This window comes from Mytilus galloprovincialis, chromosome 1 (genome assembly GCF_965363235.1).
Source record: "Mytilus galloprovincialis chromosome 1, xbMytGall1.hap1.1, whole genome shotgun sequence".
In the NCBI taxonomy this organism is placed as follows: domain Eukaryota; kingdom Metazoa; phylum Mollusca; class Bivalvia; order Mytilida; family Mytilidae; genus Mytilus; species Mytilus galloprovincialis.
In genome coordinates, this window is record NC_134838.1 from 102,938,952 (window position 1) to 102,952,353 (window position 13,402).

General features: G+C 32.2%; 2 protein-coding genes across 4 annotated transcripts in view; both read left to right on the top strand.

Annotated features, from left to right (window-relative positions):
* The window catches only part of LOC143047844 (uncharacterized), a 40,293-nt gene extending 33,927 nt beyond the window's left edge, over positions 1-6,366 (top strand). For both annotated transcript variants that reach the window (XM_076221153.1, XM_076221144.1), the window contains one exon: positions 2,295-6,366. In XM_076221153.1, coding sequence (XP_076077268.1) covers positions 2,313-6,188 — 3,876 coding nt within the window. In that variant the 5' untranslated portion in view covers positions 2,295-2,312 and the 3' untranslated portion in view covers positions 6,189-6,366. The remainder of the gene's footprint in view (positions 1-2,294) is intronic.
* Positions 6,367-10,013: 3,647 nt separating this feature from the next.
* The window catches only part of LOC143047995 (uncharacterized), a 109,035-nt gene continuing 105,646 nt past the window's right edge, over positions 10,014-13,402 (top strand). For both annotated transcript variants that reach the window (XM_076221403.1, XM_076221420.1), the window contains exon 1: positions 10,014-10,143. The gene's annotated coding sequence lies outside the window, so the exon portion shown is untranslated. The remainder of the gene's footprint in view (positions 10,144-13,402) is intronic.

The window sequence follows — 13,402 nt, forward strand, 5'->3', positions numbered from 1 at the left end:
AGATAGAAATTATCGTCAGAAACTAAAGGTGGACGTGAAGTTGTCAATTCAAACATTAACGACGTCATAAGCAAACTAGCAATAAGCATATCATCAATGCTCTTTCAAACTCTAGGAATGTTGCGTACGATGTTGGTGTTAGTTTGGTAATGTTAGTTTGACGTTATTTTTTTTTTATACATTATATAAAAAACGTCGTACTTATTTTATTTCGTGTAGCTCAATAACACAGTTAATTTATATATGAGCTTGTTACATTTTGACTAGATAAAACAAAACCGATAACGTTAATGTTCTTTCAAATATTTTCCTATTAGCATTCCATATAATTTTACATTTAAATAAATTTTCAGATCGTAAAAAATAAAGGCAACAGTAATATACCGCTGTTCAAAAACTCATAAATCCATGGACAAAAAACAAAAACGGGGTAACAAACTAAAACCGAGGGAAACGCATTAAATATAAGAGGAGAACTACGACACAACACTAAAATGTAACACACACAGAAACGGACCAAACATCAGACAAAATCCCACGAGAATAACAAATATAACATCAAAACCAAATACATGAATTTGGGATAGACAAGTACCGTGACACCTCTTATCGCAATGGAAATTACACTAAAAAATAAAGAGAAAAAGATCGCAAATGTCGATTGTTTTTCATTTAGCAAATATGCCGAAAAATACAAAAAAAGGCAAGTGTGATGTTTTAACGGAATAAAAACAAAGAAAAATATTGGATATAGTTTAAATAATATTTACTAATGGAAGACATAGACAGTTTTATATTGTTTGTGTAATTTTAATACAGGAAAGATGAATATGTAAATTGTGATTTGTGTCTGCAGCATAAAATGAGTTTTGTTTTTTTCGTGACAGAAATAAAAATTTCAAATAATCATAAATTCTGCAACGATCGTTTGAAATGTTGACACAATTTTTTAATTGTCATTTACGGAAATACATGATACATTATTTTTGGAATGATATATTTGAACAGTTTTTTAAATCACTTTCAACGTCTTCCATATTTTTACGACTTTTTTCAGCTTGGCCACAAAACAAAGTGAAGTTTTCGTTCTGGCCAGACGCGTCCAACTAACGATGACATTATAAGTAAAACATACGTCATTAACACCAAATACTACTCTTTCTAGGAATACCTCTTTATAAAAGAAAAGGTTTAAACAAAGACAAGAATAGCTTTATAACGACGCTGGTCAAATGTTGCGGTGTTACTTGTCAACAAGCGAAAAATCACTGTTACTTTGATTATTTGAGTTACAAAATATATTTAATATTCCATTCTAATTACGCACATTTTGAAATACACATTTATAAGTTTATATAGTTATCAATTCCGAAACTTCGGACAAATGTAATAAAGGCGAGATGGAAAGCAAAACGGCGTAAGATCATCAACACGGAGTGGGATACAAAAAAGTGAACGAAAACTGCGTTAATTTGATTGACTTGTCCATCATCATGCAACGATATTCCAATATTTCCTTAGGCTATTCTTAAATTCATGAATATCTTTCAGAAGTTTTCATCCATAACAAAGGACATAAGTGGTTTCTTCCTTAATGTACAAAAAGCTCACACTTCTCACATTGAAATTTATTTCATTCTGAAGCGTACAAAAAGTTTAATTGAACAACACGAACCCAACAAAAAACCGTAGGCTATATTAGGTTCTCAAGACGGGTTAGTAAATCCTCCTCCATTAGTGACATTCATCGCGTTGCTCATGTAAGAACAAACCCGGTCATAAGTCTAATTCGGGAGATCCAATTCTATAAAAAGAGAATGTGAGTTTACAACATTCTGTCGAGGTCTGTGAAAAAGAAATTTCAGAACGTTTAAGTACATGTATATGGCAGAAAATTACAGTTCACAAAATTCAACAACGAGTAATATAAAGTTATAAAATCAATTAAATGATGTAAACAGGTATCGATTTCAATTACCCATGGCTCTTAAACGATGTTCCGGCTCCCCTAATGACATCAAACGAAATCCGTTGGTTAAACCAGAGACACCCTTTCTAAAACCACACCCCGTTGGTTAAACCAGAGACACCCTTTCAAAAACCACACCCTATGTTAAACGAAAGAAAGAAACCAAATGTTAAACCAAAGAAAGAAAACAAATACAAAAAATAACCAATAGAAATAAATATATTTTGCACTGCGCTAGTCCACACAAGTGTTCTATCAACTGAAAAAAGATTTCCGTTAACAATGCAAATGGTTATTGCAATTTTTTCTGTATTTCATATTACAGGAGTTAAATAACTTAACGATGATCGAGGGAGCAGGAAAAGAAAATGCCACAATGGATACCAACAATATTATGAGGGCTAAAGAGGACGAAAAAAATATATGCATTTCACAAATTGAAGATTTACGAGAAGAGCAAGCAGGGTTACGAACACAAATAGAAAGAAAACAGGAAAATATCATTCAGTTACAAAAAGATTTTGATGAAATGAAATTGGACAACAAAAGGATTTCAGAAGAAGAACAAGAAATAAAACATCAGGTTAAAAACCTAGAATCAGAAATACTAGTTTTGACTAATAATTTATCTCAAGTAAGTGAGAACACAGATCTCGTTTTGGGTCAGTTTCACGAATTAAGAGTACATATTGAGAATGAAAGTAAAATGCCACATGACAACCAATATAGCAATGCGGTTATCAATGATACTCAGACTTTAGACAATGGAATGATGGAAAAGACGAGTAACGATATTCATGAGATTAATAGAGAAAGGGTAAAAGGAGAAAAGAGTTATAATACACAAGAATTAGATAACAGAATAGAAGAATCTCATGAATTGTTAAAAAAATATCACGAATCTGAAAAAACACTTCACGCGACAAGTCATCAACATTTAATTGATATAAAGCAAACCATTACGAATATAGGAGCCACCAATGAAAAACAGCAGCAAAATAATCAAGAAAACAATCCAAGCGCTGGAGAAAAGACAACACTTATTAATGAAATAAAAACACAATTTAATGAATTAAAAGAAGTTATAGAAAACGACATGATTGTAAGACACAAACAATACAAAGAAACTACCAATATTAATAAAAGTAGTCTTGCAGAAGAAAGAGTTTCTTATGCAAAAACCGTTGATGATGATAGAAATTATCATGACCAACAACGAAACGAACTGCGACAACTGCGACAGGCAGTAGAGGGCAGCATTAAAATTCATGAAGCGGAGGGAGAGAATAACAGAAAAGCACATGATATTCAGCTTGAGGAGTTCCATGATTTAAAGAATATAGTAGAAATAAGAATGAAAAATATTCAAAATCGACACACAGAAGAAGAGGGAGATGATCATTACCCTCTCAAATACATTAATCAAATCAAGGAACATATGAACGAGTTTGAACAGCTAATTAAAGATGACAAACTCTCACATGAATGTCAAATTCAAGAATTTAGAGAATTACGACAACTGCTGGATAATGATAGAAGTGTAAATAAGGTGTTGGGTGGAGAGAAAGAAGAAGATAATGGCGAATGGAAAGACGAAATGAAAGCAATTAAGACGGCTATTGAAAGTGATATCAAAATGCATGAAGAACATCGCAAATTGTTCGACCAATACCAGAAAAGCCAGGAACAAGAATTACATGAACTTAAGAAAGCAGTAGTAAACTCTCAGGCAAACAAAGTTCACAAGGCCGCCAAACCAGGAGAACATACGGATATATTTGTCGATGCCATCAGTCACATAGATCAGTTGAAAGAAGTTTTGTCAAATAATAGCGAATCCCAAAACAAACAAATAAAGGACTTAGAAGTTCTCAAAAATACAATAGAAATTGATATGAAGCTAAGGGAAGAACAAAGGGAGTATGACAGAACAGTTCTGAATGAAAACATGAATGGAATAAAACATAAGCTTGGATCTATCTTAGCAGCCTGTGATAAACAGAATGTGTCACCGACCACTGAACAAAGTATTGACAGGCAGGACAACAGTGACGATGGAAATCAAGGGGAGATCATAAGATATCATTTTAATATACTAAAAGAGATGATTGAAAAAGATATGCTTCTCCAAGATGAGAGAAGAGAGGCCGAAAGAATACATAACAAAAAACAGCAAATGGAAACACAAAGGTTGGTTACAATATTAGAAAATGACAGAGAGTTAAGAGCAGAACAACGTCAAGATTTCTTAAATCTGAAGGAAAATCTTGACAGTAATACAAAATTTCAAGAACAACAAGTGGAAGTTCAGAAATCTTATCATAATAACTTGAAAGTGTTAGAAAAAACCTTTGAACGTTATGCGGCATTACAAGTCAATACAAGCGGTCCAGACGATTCGAAACAACATGGTTATATTTCCAATAATATTCCTGGTAGCTTGAGTAGCCAATTTGAGGATCAAAGTATTGATCGCAGAATAAAAGATCAACAACTTCATGATGGTAACGGAATTCAAGAGCAACTACAAAACACATTACAAAAGTTGAATGTCAATATAGGTGATAATATTCAACATTTGAAAGATCTAAATGACAGACAAGAAACCTTGCATGGAATAGAACTTAATGAATTTAAAGAAATTAAAAAAAAAATGGATGTTAGCAACAAATATCAAGAGACACAAGGACAATCGATACAAGAAATGATAGGGCAAATGGAAAAAGGAAACAATCAACTAGAAAATTCGTTGCTAGTTGATAGAAATTTCCACAAAGAACAAAGAGAAAACGATCGAAAATATTATACAGAATTACGACAGAGTGAAAAAAGAGTTATTGAAAATCAATATGAAGATTATCGTCGATCGCAACAAGAACTGAAAAATGTCAGTATGGAACTACATACCGAAACAAGAAAAAGTTTAACAAGCAGAATAACAGCAGTACTTGATGTGTGTCAAGAAACATCTGAATTGGTAAACAGACTAGACAAGAAACCTCTTGGTGCTATTAAGCAAAGGGAGCAAACTGCAGAAAGTGGACTAGTTGTATATGATTACGTCGAAAGAATAGACAACCATTTTTATGAATTGAAACATACAATGGACAAAGACAGAAAACGACAAGAAAAACAGCATGATGAAAAATCAAAATTTAAATTAGAGCAAAGAGAGCACAAGAAGAAAATTAAAGAAAAACATAGAGAGGAAGATAGAAAATCGAAAGAGGAGTTACGAAAACAGGAAAACCAATTACAGGAAAACCAAATTGAAGAGATGCAAATATTGAGATTAACAGTTGAAAATGACAAAAGAATTCAAGGTAAACAGCAAGAAGAAACCACACGGTTGATAAAGAAAAACAACAAAGATGTTTTGGATTTGAAACAAGTGATCGATGATGAAAGACAGCTACGAGAAAGACAAAGACGCGAGACGAGGCTGAGTAAAGATGAAAGTAAACAAAATGATAGAAAACAAATAGAAAAATTGTGCGATGACACCTACATAGTGAAAAATCAGTTTCAAGAACTGAATGAAGTTTTTACAAGAGATCGAAAGCTTTATGAAAGACAAAGAGAAGAAGATATATTGTATCGTGTAGAGCAAAGGGATCATCAGAAAACAATTCAGGAAAAACAACGAGAAGAATTTCAGTTATTAAAGGAAGAATTAGCAAAAGGCAGAAAATATCAAGAAAATCAGCGCGAAGACATTGGTAAAATGAGAACAAGATTTGAAGAACTAAAACAAACCATTGAGTGGGACAGAAACTTCCAGGACAAACAAAGAGATAACGAAAGGAAAAATGTGGACGAACAACGGCAGATCGACAGGAGACTTTATTACCAACAAAAGGAACAGTTTCAAGAATTAATGAAAAGTGTTGAGAATGACAGAAAAATAAATAAAGAAAATGTGCAAGAAATGAATGGAAACATAAGCCAAATAATAAAAGCTGTAAAAAAACCCAAATCCTTGTCTAAACCTGAAAAGAAAAGTAAGATTCCAGAAAAGGAAATTAGGGTAAAAAAGCGAAAGACGACTGAAAAGGTCCTTCTTCAAAGGCGTAGAGGTATAGAAGTTGTAGTGCTGCCTAAAATTCCGTCCAACATTACCAGCAGACAACGTGAGGACTTACACAAAGAAGCAACAAAGAAGAAAACAACGAAAACTTTAAAGAAGAAGAAGAAGAAAAAGAAATTAATCATATTATAATTTAGCTATTTACTTTCAGTACAAATAGACTGGTAACATGTGGTTTGCGTAGTTAATGCGCTTGGTCTTAGATTGTTGTGAAGTCTGTAATAATATTTGATTTAGATTAACTATCATGATTGTTCCAAAACATTCGATTTTTATAAAATTGATTAAAAAGAATTTTGATAATGACTCAGGAATATAAGTCGATATATTATTCCAATGATAGAATACAGATTCTTTTTTCTAAGAGAGGCGAGATACCAAAGAGATATTCCAAATTATAAACTGAAAAGAAACTAACAATTCCAAGGCAAAACAAAAACAAAAAAAAAAAAAAAAACCCGACGAAACGACAAACAATAGTACACAAACAACAACATAGAAAACAAAAATTGAGCAACACAAAACACCCCGTGCACCAGAAAGGTATGCAGATCCTGCTCCACAACGATTAAATGATATACATGTATTTGAAAGTTGATTTATTTCTAAAATCGCCATCGATGTAATTTTAAGGTTAAAATGTTTAGATTGTAATCTACCAAGTTTTTGATATTTCAATTGCAAGTATTGGTCGTTCTGATTTGGTAACATGGAAAAAGAAAAAATGTACAAAGATTTTAAATCATAGGTTTAAATATTTGAACCTGAATTGTTTTATACCATTCAAATTTGACCTAGAGTTACATTTGCATATATATATTCCTATGTGAGATAAAATGGTAAAAGAGTATACTCCGAGATTCGTTAGCTTTCCAATATGATTTTTTTGAAGATCACTGTATTAGAAAAATAACAAATGATATGACACAAATTCAGTACATGCACAGAAAAAAAAGACACACACAAAAAGCAAAGGAACAGCGCTTTTTTTGCTGATCTTCATCTCAAAGTCACAAATAGGCCTTCAACATGGAGCAAAACAAATCGACTCACTGCAAGTTTAAGATGATCTGTAGCACTTAATTGAGCGGAATTCTCTACAAAATAAGTTAAGATCAACTTTGTAAGATGAAACAACACTTAGTTTGTACAAAACGAACATCCTGGAAAGTAGTACCGTAAATACCATTTTTAAAACAGGTATTAGATGAAAGGTGAAGGACTGGAGATCCTTGTTAATCACACAATTGCCTAAGGATTTTGAAAAATACAAAAATGTATGAATTAATTTTAAAACAGAGGTCATATTTAGCCTGTTTCTCAGATTTGAAAAGCCTGGTTTGGTGTATCCAAAATTTCGGCAATCAGGGCAGTGTATAAACACAAGTATATTGATTCTGATTCCATAAAATGTTTTGAAGTGAAACATTTAACGTGAATAGGAGCGAGGACCCAGAATAGGTTGTGTGCCTCTATAGTTAGTATACAAACTGACCTAAAACTGAAAGAAGGATGTGGCACACATAAGAGAAGTTATCTCAAAAACAAATACACAATAGCTTTAGAAATACAGAAGAACAATACATATCAAGGAAAGCTTTCTACGGCCATTCTGTTACGTTACTAAATATAATTCATAATGCTATTTCATAAATTAACAATGTTTTTTTTTTAAATGGTCACACATTTTTTTCATTTCTGCACCTGGACGATCAATATTTAACAGAACTTCAAACATTTCAGAAATTAATTTCATAATCAGTTGCTCCAATTTATTATGTGTCTTGTAGTCAGTGTCCGTAGTGATAGTAGCAATATTTTCATGATAAAATTGAGAATGGAAATGGGGAATGTGTCAAAGAGACAACAACCCGACCAAATAAAAAACAACAGCAGAGGGTCACCAACAGGTCTTCAATGTAGCGAGAAATTCCCGCACCCGGAGGCGTCCTTCAGCTGGCCCCTAAACAAATATATACTAGTCCAGTGATAATGAACGCCATACTAATTTCCAAATTGTACACAAGAAACTAAAATTAAAATTATACAAGACTAACAAAGGCCAGAGGCTCCTGACTTGGGACAGGCGCAAAAATGCGGCGGGGTTAAACATGTTTGTGAGATCTCAACCCTCCCCCTATACCTCTAACCAATGTAGAAAAGTAAACGCATAACAATACGCACATTAAAATTCAGTTCAAGAGAAGTCCGAGTCTGATGTCAGAAGATGTAACCAAAGAAAATAAACAAAATGACAATAATACATAAATAACAACAGACTACTAGCAGTTAACTGACATGCCAGCTCCAGACTTCAATTAAACTGACTGAAAGATTATGATTTCATCATATGAACATCAGGCACAATCCTTCCCGTTAGGGGTTTAGTATCATACCATCATAACATATATGAGAAGAACATAACCCGTGTCATGCAAACAACTGTTTTCAGAATAAATGTGTTTAGTTCCGATGCAAAGACCTTATCAGTGACTCAATATTAACGCCAAAATATGCAATCTTTAATGACTTGACAACAGTATCGTAATTATATCCGTTCTTAATAAGTCTATTCAAAGGTTTTGTAAGTTTCTGAGGTGAATACTGACACCTTTGTGCTTTATAGCTATCAGATATTACAAACTTGGCACAAGTTTACCATAAAGTTGATCTTCTTGTTTTTACTAATAGATTTCACATTCTGAAAAACGTATAAAAAGAACTTACTTTGATGTTGAAAACCCATTGATTACATTGTCAACCAATTTGTCTACAACATGAATTTCCTAAATTTATCTTTCGAATCTCTTTATTACATTTACTCTTTTCAGAAACCAAACACAAACACTCAGTTTGGTTTCAGATTTTTTTCATTACAAATTGGTAACTATGCTCATTTTCTGCTTCAACTAATGTTTTGCAAAGATGGCTGCCCATACTGTCTAGTATAGTAACAGCCTACAATTGATAAAGGGAATCATTTACTACAAAATGGAAATTGCATTATTTCTTTTTTATATATTTCAATAATTTTCCGTAATTTTTCTCGTTTAAATTGTTTAACTAGTGTCATTTCGGGGCCTTTTAAAGCTGACCGCGGTATGGGTTTATTTATTGTTGAAAGCCGTATATAGACCTATACATGTAGTTGTTAATGTCGGTGTCATTTGGTCTCTCGTGGAGAGTTGTCTCAGGTTATCCGATGTTTAGTACTTCAGTGCTTTGATTTATACTATTTACCTGTATAATTGGCGCAAATGAAATATTGTGTGTGGCGCAAATGAAAGATTTTTTGGCGCGTGACCTTAACCTTTGATAGTCGACCACAAAATCAAAATAATTGATAGTTTTTAGAACCTATTTTTTGTTTCATTGTTTAACAAATGATTTTGATAATTTGGGACATTGCTCTAAGTTGTGTCGTGTCTAATGGAATATGGTCCGAGTACACAGTTATTATCCTTTGATTTTCGTTGTCGAATAGAGTCCGTAGTATGGACAGTGTGTTACTTGCCATTTGTTTTTTTTACCTCTTCCAAATGTATTTCTTCATGTTTTATGCCTCAAATAGCAAGTAGGGGGATGAAATGACACTGTAATAAAATTTGTGAATTTTAAAGTAAAGTGGTGATTTGGTCCAGCTGAAAAGGGTTATTAAAAATTGAATCGTAATTTCCTGTCGATATGCACATCTACAATGTATTTTCTTTTTTATCTAAAAAGGTTTCATGAAATTCTGTGGTGTGGTTTGAGAGGAGTTGCGATGACAAGAAACAAGACTGACGGACTGACAGACTGACAGACTGACTGACGTACAGACACTGTCAGACGGACGGGTCAAAAACATTATACCCTCCGCAACTTCGTTGCGTGGGGTATAAATATGGCATGTCAAGGCGTTTCTAATTACATTTACTTCCTTTAATGATGACACTAAAAGGAAATAGCCATTACACATCCCATCATTTCTAAGAGCATCAGCCGGATGTGATGTTAATTGTTGTTACCTAGACTTTAATATCCCTACACATTACTTGTTGGAATACACAGTTAGAATGAGATCCGTCGGATAAGGATGTAACATTAGGTAAGTTTGTGTGTTTAAAAAATGTGAAAAGAATACATGTGAAATTGACATAACTGATATTATTTTCCCTAATTAAAGTGTCTATACCAACTGATATTTAACTTAATGTATATCAGCAAGTTATGATTATAAACTAATGATTTATTCTATAAGAGATATAATGGGCTATAATATTAATATTACGTTTGAAATTTTCTCTCATGGTATTATTCTCAAAATCTTGTGGATAACTTTTACTTTCAATTCTGAAAATTTTAATATAATACCGTTTGAAATAATTTAAAAAAAACACGAACATTAGAGAAAGCACCACAATACAGGTGATAACTTGATAACTTGTATTTTTTGTTGACAAAAATCGAGTGTTTTTTCTATCAATATGAACAAAAACAGATATGGAGTTATACACAAAACAAAATATCAAATTTAGGAAAGTCAAAGTAATTTTAAGCATCGACCCCTCACTCGTTTAACCTATATCAGTAGTATAAGAAATGAAACACTTATACTAAGAAACATTAAAGAACATATGTAATGAGAGATATATGCACACAACAAAAACAATGTAAACAAGAATGTGTCCATAGTACACGGATGCCCAACTCGCACTATCATTTTCTATGTTCAGTGGACCGTGAAATTGGGGTCAAACATATAATTTGGAATTATAATTACAAAGATCATATCATAGGAAACATGTGTACTAAGTTTCAAGTTGATGTAACTTTAACTTTAAAAAAAACTACCTTGACCAAAACTTTAACCTGAACTTTGCACTATCATTTTCTATGTTCAGTGGACCGTGAAATTGGGGTCAAAACTATGATTTGGCATTAAAATTAGAAAGATCATATCACGGGGAACATGTGTACTAAGTTTCAAGTTGATTGGACTTCAACTTCTTCAAAAACTACCTTGACCAAAAACTTTAACCTGAAGCGAACAGACGCACAGACGGACGCACAGACGGACAAACGAACGAACGAACGGAGGCACAGATCAGAAAACATAATGCCCCTCTACTATCGTAGGTGGGGCATAAAAACGATTCTTTCTTGATTATACCGTGTGCTTACAGTTACCGGAATCAAGCTGAACTTACTCCCTATCCCAAGCCAAGAGCTTCTGTAGCCTTCGTTAATCTTAGTATATTTATTTTAATTTTTAATTTTTTGGAGTTTTATGTGACGTCCATTTTCACTGAACTAGTACACAATTTATTTAAGGGACCAGCTGACTCGCTGCCGCAGTTGAAGACCCATTGGTTTTCGGTTCTTTGGTCTGGATGTTGTTTCTTTGACACATTCCCCATTTTCATCTTCAATTTTATTACTTAACCTGCTGATATGAAAATCATTTTAACCTGCACTAATATCGGTGGCTGAACGTGAGAGTTAATTTCATACATTTTAAAACGCCATAAAGAATGTAGGAATATATGAACTTATATAAAAAGTTATTTTATATTTTGATTTAAATAACAATATTATCAAGGTACATCTTTCTGTATCAATATACTACAATACCAATTTTTGTCTGGTTTTTAAAATTTTTTTTTTATCAGTAAACAAACAGTCATTTCGAAAAAAAACCCACCGAAAAACCCTGTTATCTCTATATTACAAAATATTTTCAAAGTTTGTAAACACTTTATCATTAAAGTAGACGAAAAATCAAAACAAATAGAGTAAACAGTTTAGATTTTAAATGTAATAAGGAAGTTAAGAATGCAAGAACATTAAAGTTATTCCTATAGTCTATATCTAGAAGATCGGCTTCGTTTTCTGAATATCAGATGAATTTGAATAAAATAAATATTAAAAAATTGTTAACCGGGGCATACGATACAGTTACAGGGGAGGTAATGAAATTGATAACGTAAAATGTTATTTTCGCGACGTCAAACTGTGACATATTGGGAAAAGATACATTTTACGACTGATTTTTATCATTCAAACTGATTTAATTTGAAAACGAGTGCATGGACCCCTATTTTTTAAAACGACGTTTTGTTTCATTTTTCAGGGAGATTATCTGGACCAAATTTTATAAAACTGTAAATAGTGCAATTTTTTTAATTTTGATAAATATACAGCAAAAAATGACGTTTTTTTCTTAATTCATGACCATTTGAAAAATATGAGTTATTTCTGAATAAAAATTGCATTAATTTTTATGATACGTATAAAATACAGAAATCACAAATTATTTAACAAAAAACAATTTGTGTTTATCTTTTAAAACAAAAAAGTTATGTCTTTCTTTCGAAAGCAAAAAATACGGCCACAAATCCGAATTTTGAGCAAATATACAAAATTTCGACCTCATTTAACTCAAAAAGTAGCATATGGAGGTATAATTTTTATTACATATTTGATTAAATCAGGCAAAAAATAGCCTATATGGAAATTTTCATCAAACTGTAAATACAGGATCAAAACTGTATCGTATGCCCGTATACAATAACCTTTAATCATCACCGATATGTCTATGGAAATACGGATTAAGGACATTATTTTCAGGAAGTTGTAATACGATAACTTCTATTTTATCCTGCAATTGGGTGTCTTACTATACAGATAAAGCCCTACAGATATCGCTATGCTGTATCTGTATACTATACAGAGGGGGGGCAAGGGGGGTCCCAATAACAGCATAACAGCAAATTGATTTGGCTTAAATAACAGATAACAAGGAATTAAAATGGACAAAAACAGATAACAGTAAATGAAATATTAAAATTAGTCGGGTCCTTGACAAATCCAGTATTTCTTATTACGGGTATAATCCTTTGAAATGAATTCCATTTTCTATGAACATGGTTTTTAGAGTTTTAGAGAAATATTTGGTATATTCTTGTCCGTCCGTTGTCAACTTGTCGGACATAAACTCAAACACTCTTTAACCAATTTACATAAGACTTTTTTGGAAATTTTTTATATCTATTGACGCAAGCTCCCTATCGTTTTTTTTTTTTTTTTTTTTATAAATTTTAGATTTTAAGTTTCTGAGTAATGGGGTTTTATTCAATAAAAATGGTGGTTTTTTTTTTCTTCAGTTTTCTGATAATATCTCAAAAATCCTTTCACAAATTTGCAAGGAATTTTGGTGAATTGTTTAAATCTATTGACATTAGCTCCCTTTCATTTTTGATAAATTTTAGATTTTACGTTATCGAGTTAAAGGGTTTTATTAATTAAAAAGGGGGGATTTTCTAGTTTTAGGACATAAACACAAAAACGTTGTCAGCAGGTCTCAT